At 47.5% G+C, this 20,635-nt stretch overlaps 1 protein-coding gene across 1 annotated transcript in view; it reads left to right on the plus strand.

Annotated features, from left to right (window-relative positions):
• LOC8026591 (leucine-rich repeats and immunoglobulin-like domains protein 3) overlaps positions 1 to 20,635 on the plus strand; it is a 125,411-nt gene extending 104,776 nt beyond the window's left edge. The window contains exons 10-20 of the mRNA XM_042291820.1: positions 20 to 163; positions 693 to 920; positions 3,624 to 3,787; positions 5,817 to 5,953; positions 8,572 to 8,749; positions 9,959 to 10,240; positions 11,687 to 11,962; positions 13,334 to 13,609; positions 15,149 to 15,265; positions 16,109 to 16,522; positions 18,124 to 20,635. Of these exons, the coding sequence (XP_042147754.1) occupies positions 20 to 163; positions 693 to 920; positions 3,624 to 3,787; positions 5,817 to 5,953; positions 8,572 to 8,749; positions 9,959 to 10,240; positions 11,687 to 11,962; positions 13,334 to 13,609; positions 15,149 to 15,265; positions 16,109 to 16,522; positions 18,124 to 18,359 (2,452 nt within the window). The 3' untranslated portion in view covers positions 18,360 to 20,635. The remainder of the gene's footprint in view (positions 1 to 19; positions 164 to 692; positions 921 to 3,623; positions 3,788 to 5,816; positions 5,954 to 8,571; positions 8,750 to 9,958; positions 10,241 to 11,686; positions 11,963 to 13,333; positions 13,610 to 15,148; positions 15,266 to 16,108; positions 16,523 to 18,123) is intronic.

Below are 20,635 nucleotides of genomic sequence, written 5' to 3' on the forward strand. Positions count from 1 at the left end.
AGACTTTCTGGCGTTTCAGGGACCTGACTTCCAACAAGCTGCAGGCCATTACCACTAGCACATTTGCAAAGGCAGAGTCCCTTCGCTTCCTCTATCTTGGCCACAACATGGTCTCCTACATAGAGGAAGGTGCCTTCAAACACCTGAATCACCTCAAGACCTTGTGAGTATATCTCCTTTTATGTGTGTCTGATCCCTGACTTTTGGGGAGACATGAGAGTTGAAGGAAAACTATCAGATTATTGCAGGGAGTGATTGTGAGATTGTCAGCAATCAAACACTAATTTCTTGTGTGGTTGAACTGTTACTAATACTATGTTCAGCTAAGTTAATATCAATATTTTGACTTCGTTCGTTTCATAACCATCTGTGTAAAGCAAGGATGGTTCTTGTCTTGACCCAGGAATGTCTACAGCTCACAAAACATTTGTTTGCTGGTAGAATCTGCTGCATCAATTTCTATGACCTAATCTCATTGGATGTACCTTTGAAGAGTTTTGTGGACGGTAGTTTCTGAAAATCATTCACTCTTTTCATGAGCGAGGAAAAAGAGAAAAACTGTCAAGCTAACCAAGATATACCTATTTCTGAACCTTACTCCTGCTGATGTTTATGTGGTGTTTATATATTCGTATGAATTTTATCTGAAATTTCATCCCTTTCATCTCAACTTCACGTGCACATGTGTCCAGGCACCTGGACCACAATGAGATCTCGTGGACCATGGAGGACACCAACGGCCCTTTCTTGGGCCTAAGCAGCCTGGTGCAGCTGACGCTGTCGGACAACTCCATCAAGTCTCTGACGCCGAGGGCCTTTGCGGGCCTCGGGAGGTTGCAGTCCCTGGACCTCTCTGGCAACCCCGTGGCCACCATCCACCAGAGCACCTTCGCACCACTCCGCAGGAGGCTCACGAACCTGTGAGTGGTCACCCTCAAACTGTCGACTGATTTCTGCTCAAAGATTTTAGAAGAAATCCTAGTTTTTCATGCTGGCAACTTTGTGGTCCTCGTAATGTTTCAATGAAAGATCCCTTTGCTGCAATGTTGTGTTGATGGGCTTGATTGAAAAAGTTGGAACCTAATAGTGTTGTGTCACTTGTGGGTCCTCTCTGAACTGCAATAAGGGTATATCGCATTGACTTGCACCATTACGTTGTAGGGGCTGATTAGACAAAGCATTATTCGATTTGCATCTGATTCAGCGGCTCTGCTTTTTTCAATGCTTTGCTTAATTTCCAAGTTGTTGGGTCAATAAATTGGCTAAAAAATTTTGACCAGTTAATGGAAGACATGAATGTAACATTGTGGGGCCTTGCCTTGTTAAAAACGAATTACCATATTTTTCTAGGCTATGGTCCGCACCCCGTGTATAATCCGCAGATTTGGGGTAAAAATAAATGTTTTTGTTTGGATAGTCCGCTCCCGGTGTATAGTCCACACCTGGTGCTTAGTTGGCACAAAAATCTTCTTGTACACGGCCCACCTAGATAAATGTGTGCTTTTTTTAGCTCACAAAGAAGCTTGATGTATACATAAATCATCATTAACATACTCTTACATAGTCTTTCACTCACAAAATCTGTCGCGTCTCTTCATAATGAACAATCATAAAAAGCAACATTCCTGTATACACAAACTCGGCTCTGTTACGTCACGGCACAGTGGTGGCACGTCGGGCGCACCTCTGGTCTGGGGCTGTGGGCCGAAGTCACCATGTGAGACGTGTATTCCTGCATTGTTTTTGAAGAAACCAGACAAAAACCTGCTTTCTCGTCAAAATGCCGCAACTAGGACTGTACCAAAAACGTCGGGAAAGGTTTGAAGGTCAGTTTTCATGTTTTCTGCCTGCTCAGTTCGTCCGAGAACGTGGATAGGTGCCATGAAAAAGGAAAACCAGATGCTGGCAGACCACGATAGGTTGTGCAAGAAGCACTTTGGGCAGAATTCACGGATCCTTATGGTCATAAGATTTATTTGTTTTGTTCCAACGTGAATGCGGGAAAACCACAAAGTTGTGTGGACCATGTGCGGACTACGCTCAGTGCGTCTTCAAGTTCGAACGGCCGCCTGATCGTTCGAACTGTCGTCTGTTCTCAAGCACTTCTGCTTGTTGTCGCCTGCTCATTGAAACGATAGCAGCCTGTAGACCAAACGTCCGGTCATTGTGATAAGAAGTAGGTAAGTGCAGGACTCAAGACTTCTAAGTTTGAACGTTGGTTGGAATAAATAGGCTCGGTGATACAAGTATATGTTAATAATTGTTACCAGTGGCCAACACCAACTTGTTCTGCCTGATTCACTTGGCACGATTCTGCTTGTGATTTTCAGTATTGCGTCAACATCTCTGCTACGATTTACGCTTTTCGCAGCCCGAGCGACGTCATGACGGAAACTAGCAAGCAGAATCTCAGCATGCGAATCAGGCTTCAGCGTCCATTCTGCAGCGTCCACGCGGAAGGAATCGCCTCATGTCATGTTATTCACGCAAAGTTTTGCGGTGTAACGAGCCTCGTTAATTACACTGAGGCCGCTAGAGTAGTCGGACATTGCCAGAAAGACGTAAAATCAACAATTCCGATGTGTAAAAAAGCACGGGGACTCGTACCGATGCCGACGACATCGCATTCCAATGGTTTGTTTATGGGGGACTGCAAGCTTCTTGCTCACACTCCATTGCGCATGCGCGGTGCCGGTGGTGTCCGATAGGGGCGCTCCTGTTTGTTTGTAAGCATGAGTTGGTCTATAGTCCACATGCGTACATAGTCCGCACAGCCTAAAATTTCAACTTTTAAACATGTAATCTGCGGACTATAGCCCAGAAAATATGGTACCCGAAGGTCTTTTCGTGTGGGATTTATAAAATACATATTGCATTCATTAGAATTTTCTGGGACGGTGTAACATATTTAAAACGAAAGGCTCGCCTCATGTTGTATTGATGTCGTTACAACAGATTATTTAGACATGTCTAGGACAAGTGATAAGCAGTGGCACAGAGGGAATTTTACATGACGACGCATACCTTTGCAGCTGAGCTCTGCTTTAGCTGGCCTTTTTTTTGTTTCACTGATTGGAAAAGCCGCCGAAAAAGACAAGGACCATAGACAAGTTGAGTGTGTGCCTAGTCTTGTTCAACTTGCCCATGGTATTGAACCATGGTTAAAAGCGCTAAGAAGACGTACACAACAAGATAGAAGACAAACACGGGTGCTACTCGCAACTGTATTATGAATGTGTACGTTTTTTTAGCGCTTTTAACCATGATTCAATACAGTCAACACCAACTAGCCCAACAACAATTGTTCTTTTGCCCATGGTCCCCGTCTTTTTCAGCGCCTTTTACAATTGGCGATATGAACCAACTGGCACAATTATCCACACCGCTACCTTTTGTTTCACTTCCTGAGCCACTCATATTTCCTCCACACCTTATAATGGCTCCCTGGTCATTTAAAAGATCCAGCATATAAACTGATGAATACGCAATAATTTCTTTGTGCTGCTGGCTCGGAGACCATTTAAGAATCCAATAAATAGATTAATAAACGAGCCATAACTTTTTGTTTTGCTGCACGCTTTCTGACCTTTTTTTCCTTCCTCCCTGCCCGTGCGGCCCTGCAGTAAGCTGGACAGTGGGAGCCTGCTGTGCGACTGCAACCTGCGCTGGCTGCCCGCCTGGATCGTGAGCATGGGCTTTCAGGGGAAGGTGCAGGTGCGCTGCGGTCACCCCCTGCCCCTCCAGGGGCGCCTCGTGCTCGACGTCGGCTCGGAGAACTTCACCTGTGGTGCGTGGGGGTCTTCGCTGTTTCGCAACTTGTCACCACTTTTCTGCAGAAAATGGATGTAGAAAGACAATGCAGACAACATGAGCTATTAGGGAGTTTTAGTAGGCCGTTCCAATGACCCTGATAATGATACCAGACACTCCGGCGACGCCTCTGTACATGCATTGTGTCGTTATTGGACGTGTTGGAACAATCTACTAAAGCCCTGACGTCCCTTATGTTCCTCCTTTGGTTTCATAATTTTGTCACCAATGCGCTTGACCATCCAAATCACTTTTCTGCTTTTGCAAGGGGTCTCGTGAGAGATTGAGGCTGGAAGAGAGAGGACAGTGGTTAGTAATTGCCAGTGCGCGTGGATAGGCTGCAAAATGGCAAACTGCATAGCAAAAATTGGCTGCATGTCTGGTCATTCTGCCAAATGCATTTAAATGCAGTAGCTTTAATTATAGAGTGGATAGTGATCTTAGTTTGGGTACTGCCTAGGGCAGGAAGGCCCCTTGAGTCTTTCAGTGCCTGGAGTGGGTGGTGCTCTTAGTTCAGGTGGTGCCTAGAGCAGGGTTTTGTGTAGAAACAGATTATGTCACACCATTATCTATTTGTGACTCTGAGTACGCTCTTCGATCCTTTTAGCACTACCAGGATGCAAAACCTTTGCACTAAATCTTTTGGGTCGCCAAGAGAGGGGACGTGCGCTTTCCTGCCCTTCCTACTCGTTGTTTCGCACGCTCTTACTACACCACCCGTTTGCGCTCCTCTCTTTCGTGCTCCTCTCTTCACTCTGTGCGCTTTCTCACCCCACCTGCTTCTGCTCCGCCTGCTCCTGCGTGCTGGGTCCGTAGCTCAGTCAGAAGCGCACTCGACTTCCATGCCGGTGACCGGGGTTCGATCCCCGACACCAATTGCCATTTTTTTAAAGATTGTTTAGCGGTTACGGATTAACCGACCTGCACATTCCGTGCTTACGCGGCTCCTGAGGTTGGTTAACCCTATAACGCTACCGCTTTAATATATTTGTGAATCAAGTTGTCACATTTGGATGTGCTTCCTGATTTAGTTGCATTACTCCTGAGGCAACTTTTTGTAGCGGCTGAGTAGATTGGCGTCCAGTGCAATCAATTTAAAAGGGCAACTGCGGTCGAAAACAAAACCGCAATAAAGGGCTGGTATCGCTTTAGTGGCGCGAGATATGTTCATAGCCGAAATATTACGTCAAAGTGAAGCCGCATACTCCACTAAAACCGATTTTAAACATGCGACAAGCTCCTCTTAAGCGGGCGGCAAGCGGGTGAGCTTCTAGTCAAGGAACACTGGCACAGCACCCGTACGACGTCACATCGCGGTGGAGGTTGGTTGATTTTGCATGTTGTGCCGCATACCGCAGCACCACGGTGACGTCCCATCGCGACCATACGGCTATTGATTAGCGTCGCCATCACCAGTCGATTTTGCCATAGACACCCGAAACCAAAATTTGAGCCGTGATATTTATAAAACTACACACAATACTGGAAGAAAATAAAAAAAAAAAATATTTTGCAATTCAGGAACACTACTTGAGCTGAAAGCAGTCGTAATCCCAAGTTAAAAAATACTGATTGGAGTTGCCCTTTAAGTGCATTCAAGTAATTAACCTCATTTCTGTCACATGGCGTGACATCAGAGGCCGGCAGGTACAAGGCACTGGGGGAACAAGGCATTGCATTTTTCAGAGTCAAAATGAGTGCTTGCAAGTGCTGGGAGCTACAGGATTTTGGAGAAGTCATACTTCTCCAGAAATGTAGGCACGCTTTATCTGCCCAGTGTTTGGAAAGCTACAGAGGCCTAAAAAGAAGGCATGCTGCGGAACAAAACTAGACAGATACGAGTTTTTCAAGTCAACGTTGCCGGGATGAAACTAAAAGACTCCTTTCAAAATTTCCCTCTTTTAGTGATGGTAATGTTTTCACTCGTTCTTTGGGTGCCGCAGTAGTTGGAACACCCGAAGGGATCAGCATTTTTTATATTTTTAATTGTCTTTTTTGCATAACAGACGACTTCCCCAAGCCCCAGATCCTTGAGAGTCCAGAGACCCAGATTGCGCTCAAGGGACAAAACATCACCCTCGTCTGCAGGGCAGCCACGGCAAGCAGCTCTACACTGGAGTTTCAGTGGAGAAAAGAGCAGAAAGTGAGTTTATATTCCTTGTTTTTCTGTCTTTTAATGGGAAATATTTTTTTTTCAAAGGCACTGAGTTGGAGTCATAAACCTGATGCCTTTGAAAAAAAGAAATTGTCCTGACTTCTTCGATTTAAGTTTTCTGAGAAGGAATGGTTTTCAACTGTTGTTATAAAATGAGCATTTGCACCGTGTTCCCAGCTATTATATGTGCTAAAGTAGGAATGCCTTGTTTGGACACCAGTGCACCTCATAAAATGTGAGTGTGAAGTTCTTAGAAAAAGCTGTTGATTTTAGAAAGGGGCATTCAAAGATTTGTAAGGGCCTAAGCAGGTAGAATTCTTTCTCGGCAATGACATTTTGAACTTGTCTTCCTTTACCTAGAAACAATGACAGGCACTTTGTCTCCTACTCGTTTCAGCTTGTCTCTCTTAATCTGTTTTGCAAGCCTGTGAATAGCAAGAGCTAGTTATATTTATGTCTTGTATTTTGTAGTCGTACATGTTTTTTCTGAGCCTTTCAAGTACATGCTATTACTTTATGATTCATTCTAAGTGTATAATAGTGTCACAGAGTGGAGGTCTAAATTAAGTAAACCCGATATAAGAAACGCCCCGAGATTAAACGAGAAATTACTTAAGAATAACGAAAAACTGGGTTCGACCGGTGACAAGTGATAGGTCCATACCCGGTGTGAAAATCAACTGAGAGGCGGCGGAACGCAGGGGTTAAAATAAAAACAGGACATTTAATTATGTGATAAAAAGCCGCGCACGGTGACACATCAAAAACCTGACAGAATGAAACGCAAACACAGGTTACTCCAACAACAGACTCGCGAACCCTTGGGTCACGAAGAAAAACAAAACAGCAGTTGATTCCCGACACAATGCGGAACAACTCGCGCTCGCGGCACAAACTGCAGCTGAAAAACAAGTTTGCCAGTGCGAAGAAAATGAAAGTTCCGAGGAAGGAAAGTCTCCGCTGCTGGAACCAAAGTCCAAGGGAAAGTTGAAACGAAGTCTGCAGACTCACCGATGTCTTGGGTCCGGCAGACGATGAAGGTTTGGCTTGCCCGGCATGGTGGACCGGTTGCTCGGCGTTCGACGCAACGCAGCACCACAGACATACACATCTCCCGAAAAGGGAGAACCTAACGCCCGTAGGCAAGCACGCCACTAAGGGCGAAAGCCGAAACACTGGGGCAGCCTGTCGGAAAGAAGTCCAAAATCTTTGACTCGCGTACTGGGAGGAACCACGTCAAGCAGCGACACGGCCAGCTCCGAGGCTAGACTCCTTCCTTTGTTCCCAAATCCCCTTATATAGTCTCTTCTACTGAAAAAGGTGCCACTGGTCCTCCCGTCCCAGGGACAGTAGTCCACTGGAAAGACTTGGCAAGAAATACCCCCGAGATGACACCATCTTTCTGCTAACCAAAAACATGTGCGAGTACATTCGCTTGTCCGAGCCCCCAACCAAAAAACAAACAAGCAAAAAAAAAACCCCAAAAAACATTTCAACGACAACAACTTTCAGATGTCTGTAGGCGAATGAACAAAAACTATCCACATAGAGAATAAAACGGCAAAGACAAGAGATTGGGGAAAGCACCGTCTCGGCATCGCCTTCATATGCCCAGCGGTCACACTGGAAAGTCAACACGAACCCCCCCCCCTCTCTACAATCCGTCGACGAGACAACAACCCCAAACGCACAACAATGTCAGCAGCACCGAGGAGCATCTTCTTTAAAGCGGACCCATGCTACCTGCGCACAAATGCAAACATATCCGGGTCACCCATCGTCGCAGACAGACAAACACTGCTCCTCCTCCAAGACGAGGGACTCGTCCCGTAGTTATACAAAGGCCCGGCAGAAACGCATGTCTACAATTTCTCCCTTTTAGGAGAGAAGCAATGGGCTGCCAGACGGCCTTGTCCAGGCGGCAGAGACGCGAGCCCCTCCAAACACAATCCCATAAGTGGAAAATGAAATCAACAGGGATGAATTACAAAGAGTTCCGTATGGGGGTTTTTTCAGTGAGAAAGAAGAACATGTGCAGAACAGACACACAACCAAAATAAACCAACAGAAAAAAAAAGAAGAAAACAATGAAAAAACAGATAGTTCGCAGGCTAGCTGGTGGATGTCGATCATGATGTAGAAAACCCGAGACTGTGGTAAAAGCAGGGAAACTTGGTCGAAGAAGAAAGACAGGGGAAAAGAATGTCTCTTTTACTGCAGTCTCAGGTTTTCTACATTATGATAAAAAAAAACAAAAAAACTGAAATTTGTGATAGACCAAAAGTTGCTCCCTGGCCGCCATATTTTGGGCACGCACTTTGAGCATGCATTGGACATGAGTGCTGTGCTAGCGTTCAGTGTGTACACGGGTTCAAGAGCTCTGTCATTGCTCGGTGTGAACTTGGATCCAGTCAAACGCTTTAAGCAGGAAGCGATGCCCAAAATATGGCATCCACCATTCTTGCTCGGTGCATTTTTCGGAAAATGCCTGTCATTCCCTTGCGGTTCTCCTGAGCGAAATAAACATAATCATAGTGGACGCTTTTGTCGCCTTGGGGGCCGGATTGAGTGCAGCGTGTTTCAATTGATCACAAACGTGTTTGCAGCTGCTCTCGAATCTGGAGATGGAGCTTCACGCTAGTGCAGAGCCCAACGGTGTGACGGTGTACACGAGCCATCTGCACCTGCGCAACATCCAGGACAAAGACGAGGGCCGCTACCAGTGCGTCATCCGGAACCAGTTTGGTTCCGTGTACTCCAACCAGTCGCACATCAGCGTCTATGGTGAGGCCGACCGAAATGTCGTGCAGTGGCTTATAGTGGTCCTTGCACTTTGACGGTTGATGGTTTTAAGGAGCCCACTTAGCCAGTACTCGACAATTGACCAACTAGCAGTCTCTTACCGGAACTCGAGTAAAAGCCGAGTTGTTGGGTTGTTCTTTATGTTTGCACCCTGAACAAATTTAATGATCAGTTGGTTTAAAACCGCATTTCTCAAAATGTAGAAAAATCACGGTATCTCTGGCCTGATTTTTAAGACTGTTGGGAAACTAGATATCCAATATTTAGATTTAAAAAAAAAGAAAAAGAGGAAAGATCCTTTAGGGAAGGCTAGCTGAAGTCATTTTGCGTCTTTATGGTTGTGTAAATTATCTCTTCAGTAAATTAACAACATCTTCATGCTCATTTGAGTGAGAGATGGAAACCCCAGAAGCTCCCAAATCCTGAAATGGGCAGGGGAAATAAACTGTTCACTTTTGCTTTAAGTTTAATTTGGGAAGTAACCAGATTTTTACTCCCTAAATTTCATGAAATAGTATTATACCCGTAACGCATAGGATCTTAACGATTTCTTGTAGGTTTTTTAATTCTCGCTGGTAGCTCATCGCAGAGCTTGCAGCGATATTGGTTCTTGTATGTGCTTTTTTGAGAGAGGCACTATAGTATGTCTGATTTTGTTGCAATACGAAGTATGAGAGGACAAATTATGCACATCTGGATTGGGTCATGAATCTTGAAATGATGGCGATGGGAGTCTCGCGCAACATCTTGAAACAACCTTTATCAAGTTCTTGCAAACTGCAAGGTCTCGTCACAACGAAATGTGACCATGACGACGGTGAAATAGTAGCACAAAAGATGGGCTTTCTATGCAGAGCACAAGTTCGTCTGCTTCTTTGGAAGGGCTTGTGGTGACGTCAAAACACCAAGCTCTGATTGGCTCTAACTGAGGGATAGTGGGTAGACCTCAAGGCAACTTGCTTTGAGGTCTTACTATCCTTCAATCGGAGCCAACCAGAGCTCGGCGTTCTGATGTCACCACAACTCCTGCAAAAGAAGCAGACGAACTTGCACTTCGCATAGTCACGGGTGGCGGTTCAGATGTCGTAACCCGATGAGGGATGGAGGAGCCAAAAGGAAAATTTTGGGGTGTCAATGCTCGGTGTTTGCGCGCTTCTTAGCGTGCCGTCTTGTGCCCCTCTGCCCATCCAGTGTTCCCGATGTTCGTAAGGACCCCCACCAACGTGACGGTGCGTGCGGGGGGCACTGCCCGCCTGGAGTGCGGGGCCGTGGGCCAGCCGACCCCGACGGTAGCTTGGCAGAAAGACGGGGGTGACGACTTCCCCGCGGCCAGGGAGCGCCGCATGCACGTCATGCCCACGGACGACGTCTTCTTTGTCGTGGGGCTCAAGGCGGCCGATTCCGGGGTCTACACATGCACGGCGCACAACCCTGCCGGCATGGTGCGCGCCAGTGCCACCCTGACGGTGCTCGGTGAGTGCGGCGGCTGTTCCTCCCTCAAGCGTTTGAGCGTCGGGAGTCTAGGCACCAACAACCGTAATGTCCCAAGAGATAGCCCGCCTAAAAGCGAGAGAAAATACGTAGCATAGAGAACTGTCCTCCCTGTTTAGCAATGGTTGCCTGTTTCCTGCTGTGGCAATTAGTAACAACAATTCTGTCGACGTCACTGTTGGCCAGAGTCCTGCGGTTACTCCAGGGCCTTTCAAAAACGCCTTCTGGTGTTTTTGAAAGAAAGGCAAGCCTTTTCATGAATAGGGTGCAGGTCATCTTTCTGGGATGGGGCATCTCTCGGAATATTGCGGTAGGTATATAATCTATATCGGGAGTGGCTAAACTATGGCGCCTGGTAGGAGTCTTCGACAGGTGTGTTTAGTGTCCCATCCCGTATCAAAAGCGGTCCCGAAGTGGCAACAAATGCCGTTGCAGAAGCCGGAGTGTCACGCCGTCGGATGTCGCAATTCCAGCGCTTGGGCGTAGAAGCTCTAGAAAAACGCACGAGTGAATGCGAGTGTCGCTGTCTGTCGTCGCGGCGCACAAACTCCCTGCTACCGAAGCTTCCGTGGACCGTACCCACCTCCATTGCCATGATGCCACTAGGTTCGCGGCCGGTGACGGCACAATGCTTCCACGACGTCGTTGGGCAGAAGTCGAGGGGCCGCTTTTTTGGACACAATAAAGACGCCAGTGGGTGACGTGTTCCGGGCAGAATACTTTCACGCTGTTGTACTGTCGGCTTCCATTAATTCGACCTTGACGGGACACGCGACATTGGGTCGCATTATCCCAAATTAAAAGGTGCATGCAAAATTCCGAATCCCGTGCTTTAGATCAGGTGGGCTAACATTTTTATAATGAGCCGCCTTACAGCTGTGGATGTCCTTCGTGTGTTCGGTGCGGCCGGCGCTGCCACTTCTGCGCCGCTGTGAAGCATCTTTGTTGCAATGGTTGTTTTGTGTTGAGACACGGCCATGTCTTGTGTCTCAACATGTACTCTCTTTTTCTCTCTTCACAATTCAGTGTGCGCTTCAATATTTGAAAACATCTTTTCTTTTGCGACGGACATAGTTCATTGCACTCGTAACTTGCCCACAGCGCAATTCAAGGAAAAAAAGGCCTGTCTTCGTATGTCACGCACGGCCAATCGTGCTTGTAATTTGCCCACCGCCGATTCTCTCTAGGTCGGATTATCTGATATTTTATATTTCAAGATCGAAATAACAAGTTTTGTTCTTCTGTAGAAATATATGGGCTTTTGACGGGACCTTTCAACCGGGTCGAATTAAGCGACAAGTTGAATTGACCGAGGTTGAGTTAACGCAAGTCGACTGTACCTGTTTATGAGAGAGACTGGTGCAATGCACATTTATTTATGCTAGTAGCTTCGAGGTCCCGGCTCACCTCCATTTTCCCACGTTGCAGAGGCCCCGGCGTTTGTGCGTCCGATGAAGAGCAAGCAGGTGCACGCGGGGGACTCCGCGCTGCTGGAGTGCATGTCCTCAGGCAGCCCCCGACCCAAGCTGTCGTGGCTGAAGGACGGGGAGCCCCTGGTGCCCACGGAGCGGCACTTCTTTGCTGCCGACGCTCAGCTCCTGGTGATCATGGAGAGCCGGCCGTCCGACTCTGGCCAGTACGCCTGCGAGATGGCCAACACCTTGGGGGTGGAGAGGGGCCTGTCCGTGCTGAGGGTCCTCCCAGGTGACTATGCCCTCTCCTGGACAGACACAGCTCCTCCCCCCCAGTATGCCCTACACAAAGTACACAAACCTAAGGTGCCCCCCCCTCCTTCCCCCCCAGCTCTTTCCCGGGACCGCCAAAAGAATGTTCAGCTCCCCTCCCCCAGAAATGTTAAACATCTCCCCCTCCTTCTCCGGAACCCCTATAAAAACGTTGCCGCCCCAACCCCCACAGAAACATTTAAATTCCCCCCAGCAGTGTTACACATCCCTCAAGAAATGTTTGACACCCCACCCCCCACATACCAGGTTAAGATTCGTGGGTCTAATCCCAGTGACTGAACTTGCATTTGGGTTTCGCGTTGCTGGTGGCAGGTCGTTAGAATTGTGGGGGAGGAAAGAATGTAACTTGTGTGTACAGTGCAATCTACTTATAACGATAAAATTTGTAAAACTCGAAATGTCAATCGTTATAACCGGTTATCGTTGTATCAGGACTAGAAACTCATCGTTTTTAGTCACGAAGCTCGAGAAACACATAGGAAGAACAGACACCACGGAGCGCTAGAACAGACACCACTAGCGTTAGCGCTCTGTGGTGTCTGTTCTTCTTATGTCCCAGTCTTCAAAGCGCAATCATGTTTTCTAACGTACCATACCAACTTGCCTAACAATCAGCACTTATCGTTATAAGCAGTACATTGTTGTATCTGGTATCATTATAAGAGGATTGCCTTGTGTATACAGCAACAATATTTAAATTGACTCAAAATTTATCTCTGGTGAGCTCGAAAATGCGCCAGGAAAAGGGAATGATGTCGATGCTGTTGCAGGAGGCCAACGCATAGTGCAGTTTACGTTTCAAAAGACAAGGAAAATACAAACATATTTTCACTCTACGTTAGTTTTTAGTATAAATCTGTTAAAAAAATTGTGCGCTTTTATTTGCCGACTCGTTCATTGCGACTATAGTTGCCGACCTGTGGATTAACCGCTGGCTTGCCCTATATTGCATGAAACGGATGAGTTTATGCATAAGGCTGCACAGCAGTGTGTAACAATAAACATCTTGAGTGCCACTTAAGAATCGAAATACCATCATGCATTGTACATCAGTGTAGTCTAAGGGATGGCATGGCAGCATCAATACTATGCCACCCCTTCTACCTTTAGCCTTTAGCTGTGTCCCCCAAGACAATTGGACATTGTCTCGAATAAAGCCTTTGTATTTATGTATAACTGTAATGAAAGTGTGCAATAACTACTTTGAGTATTGCTTAAGAACCACAATTGTATTTTGTCAGCAGCACATAATTAATCACTGTGTGCAACAGTTTATTGCACTTCACAATGCACTGCTTGTCTGACCCGTTCTTCTAACTTCTTCCTCCAGCGAAATCTCCACTGGGGCCGATTGGTTCGGACACGGACGGTATGACGACAGGCATTGTGGTAATCGTGGTGGTACTCTGCATTGTGGGCACCTCCCTGGTCTGGGTGCTCATCATCTACAAGACGAGAAAGCGGCAGCGGAGGGACTGCGGTGGTGCTCTGCCACCTGGTGACCACCCCTCAGCCGCTAGGCCTGAGCACGAGCCCTTCCTGACGACAGGCGCCCACAACGACATTGAGGCGTCTGCTCACGACCTCTGCACCGACACTGGCTCCGGTGAGTGTTGCATTCAAGGTCGATCCTTCTGGACACCTCGCACGCTCCCAATCCATGCAGTGTCTGGACATTGAGTGCTGGAGCTGTTCAGGGGTTTCAGTTTGTCCTTACCTTCGAGAGTTATTCAACAAAGATTCAGAACTTACCGTATTTGCAAGAATATAACGCGGCCACAAATAGAACCTGCGAGGGCAAAGTTTGAAGCCCCCACAAAGAAAAAAAAAATTATTACTTAATTATTACTTTTATAACGCATACATAAAGTTACCGCACTTGAGGGCATAGCAGAAGTGAAAAGGGGACGAGAATGGGGAAAATATTGTCTACGTTTTGACTGCACTCATTGCCACTTCTCAGATCTTTCTCGCTGTCACATTTACAACTTCAGAGACATTCTTGTATCAATTAGCTTTTTTTTTGGGGGGGGTGTGCTCTTTGCCCACAAGCTATCCCTCTTGAACCAAGGTGCACCATGTCAAGTTGGTTGGTTTACTCTGACTAGGTGCACATGAAGCAAAAACATTAAAGTACAAATGCCAGAACATTCTCGAGCAGAAACTAAAAAATGCACAGGTAGAGCAAAGACTGCTGGAAGCCATACACGAGATACATGATCCATCCATCCATAGCTCTGACCCTTGCTAGGGTCCCTCTGCATAAAGACACACCTCATGTTTCATGATTGCGTAAGCACGGCCAGCCTCTTTGGCTTGGCTTGTGTCTTGACTTGGCCTGGCTTGGCTTCAGTGTCTTGCACTGCCATCCTGGGCGTCGTCGTGTTTTTGTCACTTTTGCCGCTGCCTGCGTTGTACAAACATGAAAAGGACAGAGAATGCTTTCAACATTCTCTACTCCTCCTTTTACCTGGCGTGGCGCAGGAACTTTCCTCCCCACACCCCTATTTCTTTTAGCACCTGATCTCCCACACTCAGACAGAGGGATGGCTTTCTCCCGACTCGCGTGCCCCGTGGCTGAGCTCGATTCCGAATATAATGCAACATGTTTTAGAGCACGTAATTTCGAAGAAAAAAAACAACAAAAAAACAACCTTGCGTTATATTTGTGCAAATACGGTAACAGCTGTGCACTTCAATGTCTAAACCTTATTTTGAAATGGAGAATAGCCACCAGAAGCCAAGAAGAAACATGGAATCGGACAACCATTTTGCCGTTTCACCCATCCAGCAAACCTTGCCGATCGACGTTCCACTGAAAGAGAACCGACTGTACGAGCATGCTCACATGTGCAGTTATTTTTGATGTCTGGACATCCAACATGTTTTTGTTAGCGCTACAAATATTGACGTACGAAACAGAACCGTGCACTGCAGTTTGTGAACCCAAACTGCAGTCAGTGGATGTTCAGGAAGTAATTACGAGTCTATACATGGGTAGGTTCACTTTGAAACAACCTGGGTAGCATTTGTTGCTTTGCACGAGGAGGCCTATTAACTTTTTTGGACGTGTCCGTGACTGGCTGGAATTCTCCAGGAAACACCTCATGCTCATTCTCGCTGTTCGACATCCTTTCTGCCGCAGAGCGCTCTTCGAGTAAAGAGAGCGGTCATCGGAGTACAGAGGACCTGGCTTCCCAAGTGGACAACAGCAGTCAGGTGTTCATGCTGGGGGCCAACAGAGCATCCTACTTCATGAGAGGTGAGTGTGTGGGCTGCCCTCCAGGTCTATGGTGCTTCCTTGAAATGAACGAGGGCTTGCAGATTTTGGCATTTATATTATTTTCACGGGATTTGGCATAATGCTTGTCGTTTACCTCGCCCATAGGAGAAACTAATTGTTTATTGGTGATTTGCGTGGGCACTACTCAAGCTCAGAAAGCCGTGAATATGTTTGTAAAGAAGCAAAGGACGTAGAAGGGAAGGTAAATGCGGTAGGCTATAGAGTCGGCAATGTGCTATACTCACCTTCATTTTGTAAAAAGAGAAAACGTTGGATTGGTTGCATGGATATTTCACAATGTGAAGTTCATCTGCCATTAAATGAGGTTACCTTAATCTCTGCCATAGATGTGAAATTTGGGCTTTGCAGTACGAAGGCTAACCCCTGATCTTTAACATGCATTTTATGCGTCTTGGTCCTATTTCAATCTTTCCCTCTTTCCGAGCTTTTACTCGGCTGCTATACCTTTTTTTTACGTTCAAACAAAGTTAATAGACCCTTTTTGAGATTGTGAAATGATGCATAGATTATGTGCAGCCGCCATTAGTTGGTCCCATCGCTTTTGGCGTAAAATCTGTGATTCGTTCTGAGTTTGCTCCGAGGACAGACGCATCACTTGTGTGGAATGCGTTTCGATCCGAGTGCACTCCGAATGCCGACGAAGCGCTCATGTCCAATGCGTGCTCTCAGTGCGTGACCAACTAATGGCAAATGCCCATAATCTATGCAACATTTCAAAAATTTCGACAAGCGTCCATTTCCTGGGAACAGACACCCTTCTGGATGTTCCCAAACGTCTTCCTTTGTTCTTTCCGTTTCCAGACCAGCGCGACGGCAGCCTGAGTTCCACGAGCAGCAGCAGCCAGCAGACTCCCCCGACCTCCCGGGGGGTGTCGAGCTTCCGTCCCCGCACTGGCCTCTCGTCGTTGCAGACGACACCCCGTCGTCTGCTCAGGCATCCCGTCGTGCTGGTCCACGGTGCGCCGCCCCCCGCAGCGGCGGCGCCTTCCCCCGGTGCCGGGGTCGATGGGACCCGGCGCTGCCTCTCGGAGGGCGTCCTACTGGCCCGGGCATCTCCGGACCGGCGGAGAGCAAGGAGGGGCTCGAGCGCGAGCAGCGAAAGCAGCGGCACCGCGGGGGGCAGCAGCGACGAGCGGGACTCGGGCTTCTCCACGTTCCCCCGCAGCGTCCGCAGTTGGAGTTCCGCATCCCTACACTGCCGGTTACGGCCCAGAGGTGAGGAGCAGACGTCTGCTATGGGCCACCGACGGGACGAGAACGGGAGGGACAAGCTTCGGCTGTCCTTCCTCCGGCATGCGCTCGCCACCTTCGATGTCTCTAGAGTCTCGAGCACGCACATACAGCCGAGGGTACGGCGAAAGGGAATGAGCGCATGCTTGAGGCCGGGCATTCGAAAGAAGTGCCCTGCCGTTCTCACTTTATCAGTAGCTGTAAATTTATCGAACCAGCGACTATTGGACTCTTTGAGCTCAAAGAACGCCCGTCGTTCTCGACAATCGGCCGAGGAACCCCCCCGATCCTGGCGCCGATGCGGTAAGACGGTAAACGAACCTATGGGCCGTGTAAACCATAATGTGTACCAGGCATGTAGCCAGGGGGGGCCCAGCACCCCCCCCTCGAAATCTTTCATTTCACTGGGACCTCCTCTCCCCATCCCCCTCATACAGCACTTTGTCATGGGTGGCCCCCCCCCCCGAAACAAAATCCTGGCTACGTGCCTGATGTGCTCATGGGGGAGTGTTTGGCACATAGCTGTGCATGAATAGGCGGCTTAGATCTGCTAAAATACCCGGCGCTTAAACGCGCACTTTATTCAGGGGCGGGTCGGCCGAGGGAATTCGGGAGCTCGACCGTAAAGGTATTCTGGGGAACCAGCATTTTCCTAGGAACCCAGTTTTAGAATCGACGCACTAAACAAAGCTGTGCTTAGGGAGCGACGTCCCTTGGGCTTTTTTTCTGTGCGGGATCGATGTTGCCGGCTTTTGGCTGTGTGCCAACAGAAAACGCAAAACGTTGGATTTCATCCTGCTGCTTGTTAAAGCAGTCCTCAAACAAAGCGATGCGATATCGCCAGGGTCTCCCTGGCAATATTGAAATGTTGCATTATCGTTATATTGATAACTCGTAACATTGCATTATCGGGATCCTGATTGTCATCAGCTGCACCTGCATGCCTTCAGGCAAGAGTGTGGCGATGCCCGCGAGCCGCCAGTGTAAAACAAATGTCATGCGAACAAACAAACGACTGTCGTGGTGGCGTTGGACAGTGGGGGTAGACGGTGCGGATAATCTCGTTGTGGCTCTCCGGTGACTCTAGCACTTGTGTCTCCCTATCAAAGACTGCAGACTCCGACAATCGAGTGTTGATGGCCTTCGATATACTGGGGTCAAAGCCCGAGCTTCGAGTGCCATATCCGGCATTCCAAACCATTATATTGATCGCATAACCCTTCGCTTTATTTGCCAAGTACTATTCTAGTGTATTTTTGCATTGCTCCGCATCAAATTATATTTTTCTCCCTAATGCAAGAAGTGTTGTCATATTCTCAGAGTTTTGGGAATTGTTCCGTTATGCGAATACTAACGGGGAGCGTTCCTCGGCAGTCTCTCTTTGTGCCGGGGATCCTTCGATGAAGTTGAAAATTTGAAGGAGGTTGTAATAGGGAGATGATCTCTTTATTTGGGAGGCTTCAAGTGCCGACACTTTCTATGGGGCCGTTGCCGACAGACTTGTTTGTGGCGGAGGTAATAAGAAATCCTCCTTCAAAGCCCACCACTAAACAGAAAACCGCCTTCTCTCCCGTTTTCGGTCGCAGAAGTTGTCAACGGCAGCAGCAGCATGGCGACGGTGAGCGGCGGCGACTCTCAGCGCTCCTGCTCTCTCACGTCGGCGTCGGTCAGTCAGCAGGACGTCGGCTCCGCGCCGGCAGTCGCCGAACCGGCCACAGTCTACGGGACCCTGTCGCCGGGAAGACGACGCAAAACCCCGGTCGAGATCGGCTGGAAGAGGTTACCCGGCCAGCCGGCCCGTGCCGCCGCCGAGACGGTGTAGCGACGGCACAACACCGAGAGGGCAGGAATCGCCGCGAAAGTCGCGCGCTGACATTTCGACGTGCGTGGAAGTCTCCGTGCTTTTGGTGGAGCGCCTCCGGTCGGACGCGGCTTCTCTAAATCTCTCGATGCTGAGCGACCTCCGTCGGCTCCGTCGTTCAAGCCGAACGCCGCGTCGGTGCACGGGCCGGTCGTCTGCTTCTTCCGTGTAGCGCAGCCAAAGATAATCTTAAAGAGAAAAACTACCCCGAGTGATACGACGGGAGCGGCGAAGTTCCGAGGTAAAGGTAGCGGCGTCGTGCGCCAACGTTTTTGTGCCATCTTGTCGGAGTTACCTGTCGTACCGTGTATATGTGTGTGTGTCTGTACATAGCGATAATGTGCCTACGAGCGTAGTTGCACAGTGTACATAGCGGTGCGCCGAGCTGCACCTTTATTTAAAAGAAAGACGGTGTAATTGTAAAATGGTTGTTCGTGGTTGTAAAACATATCCGTGAAAAAGAGTTCCGCCAGACGCGCCGTTCCCCGCGGTTGTCGTTGTACCATAGTCATTCACGAGGCATCGAGTCTATTGTATAGTGCCCGGCAGGGAGTAAAGACTTCATCCGAAAGCGTCTGCGGTTCGACAGAGATGAGCACCGCGGTTCGACGATTTCCGCGGTGGGAGTCTAGTGGGCCGTCTTATTCTTGGAAGCATTTTGAACCGCGTCGCAAATTTGCGACCGGTTGCGGCAACAAATACACGAGTACCTGCGCCGCTAGACCCTGCCGCGGACCTCGCCGGAACTTCAAGCGCGGTGTTCTCCTAAGAATACCTTCGAAAGTGTGTGTTAGCTCAAGCGTTCATGTTCATTCATCATTGTCATTTCTCAGTCAGTGTATATAGATGGTGTACATAGAGGTGTATATAGCTTCCTTGAGGGAAGGCCGTTTGTAATGTAACATTAGTCACTCTTGATGGCATGATGTCTTTTGTTTCTGTATTTAAAAAAAAGAAATGTTTTCATAAATAGGCAGTTTTTTTGTTTTTTTCTTTCACCACATTAGTTGGTGCTCTGGTTTTGGTTAATAGCATTGGCCATTGGCCCAAATCACCAATGGCAAAATCTGCCGGCGGATCTGGAACAGTCCGAAAGATCTCCACGCTCACACTTCAAAGGTAGCAAACGGTAGCTCACGTTTGCAAATTTGTAAGGATGCCAGGAAAAAAGCGCATCAAAAACCGCTCCAAATTCTTCTGCGGATCTTGCCACAACCTTGCGTTTTGGCTATCATTTCTTTCTTCTAAAAGGCTATGAATATCATGCCGACTGTTGTGCTACTAAATACTATCGTTATTAAAGCTGTCTAGTATCTCAACTAACCTTCTAGGATCTGAGTCGTTCATTAGGCAACAAGAGTTACAAATTTAATGTCTTTTCGGGAGTCCAGCAATCGCAACCTACAGAATAAGTAAACCACAATTTGAGATAGTTTTTTTTTTATTAATATTCAACATGTCCCTTTTTTATGTCCTCTTACAATTTGTGGTACAAATCATTTCTGCCTCTGTAGCTTATTAAAGCCAGTCATGATATGTGGCCTCAGACTGAACTAGTGTACAAGTTTCCACTCAGGATGGAGAGGAAAATGTGTGAATTACATTTCGCCTGGGAAAGAATAGAGGAAGAAAAACATTCCTTACTGAAGGGTTTGTCACATTTCTGCATTGTCAGCTCCGACAGATACCTAGTGCCAATTGTTCTGTTCTATCAGGGTTTTTAGTTCTTTAAGTACCAAAAGAGAGGTGTGTCATGTTCAGTGTTACATATATAAATAAATATATATATATATATATACATGCATCTTGGTACTGTAGATAAGTGTAAGTAACTGTATTTAAAAAGTTTCAGCTTTTATTTTTTTTTCTGAAGAATTTAGAATTATAGTGCCACTGTATTATGCCAACTGCTCGAAACAGGTTTTAAGCAGTTGATTCCGACAAAAGTGCCATATGTTTTTGCAAAAGAAAGCGTATGTTCGAAATATCGGCTGCCATACTCGAACGTAAAAGAAAATGTTATATGCACCTTGTTTGTTTTCGCATTGTTACTGGTTTTTGTAGTTTCTGAATGAGCCGAGCCAAATCTTTGCATCTGTTGAAACTGTTTTTGATTTTTGTTCACCTTGTTTGATCTAGACGCCAGATTGGGAACGGAGGCCAACGTAAAATATTTTGTTTGTTGCAATGTGCAGTGGCAATATACGGAGTTGTAATAAAACTCGGTATGCACAGTA

The sequence above is a fragment of the Ixodes scapularis genome, unplaced genomic scaffold (genome assembly GCF_016920785.2).
Source record: "Ixodes scapularis isolate PalLabHiFi unplaced genomic scaffold, ASM1692078v2 PGA_scaffold2__306_contigs__length_199485367, whole genome shotgun sequence".
Taxonomy (NCBI): Eukaryota; Metazoa; Arthropoda; class Arachnida; order Ixodida; family Ixodidae; genus Ixodes; species Ixodes scapularis.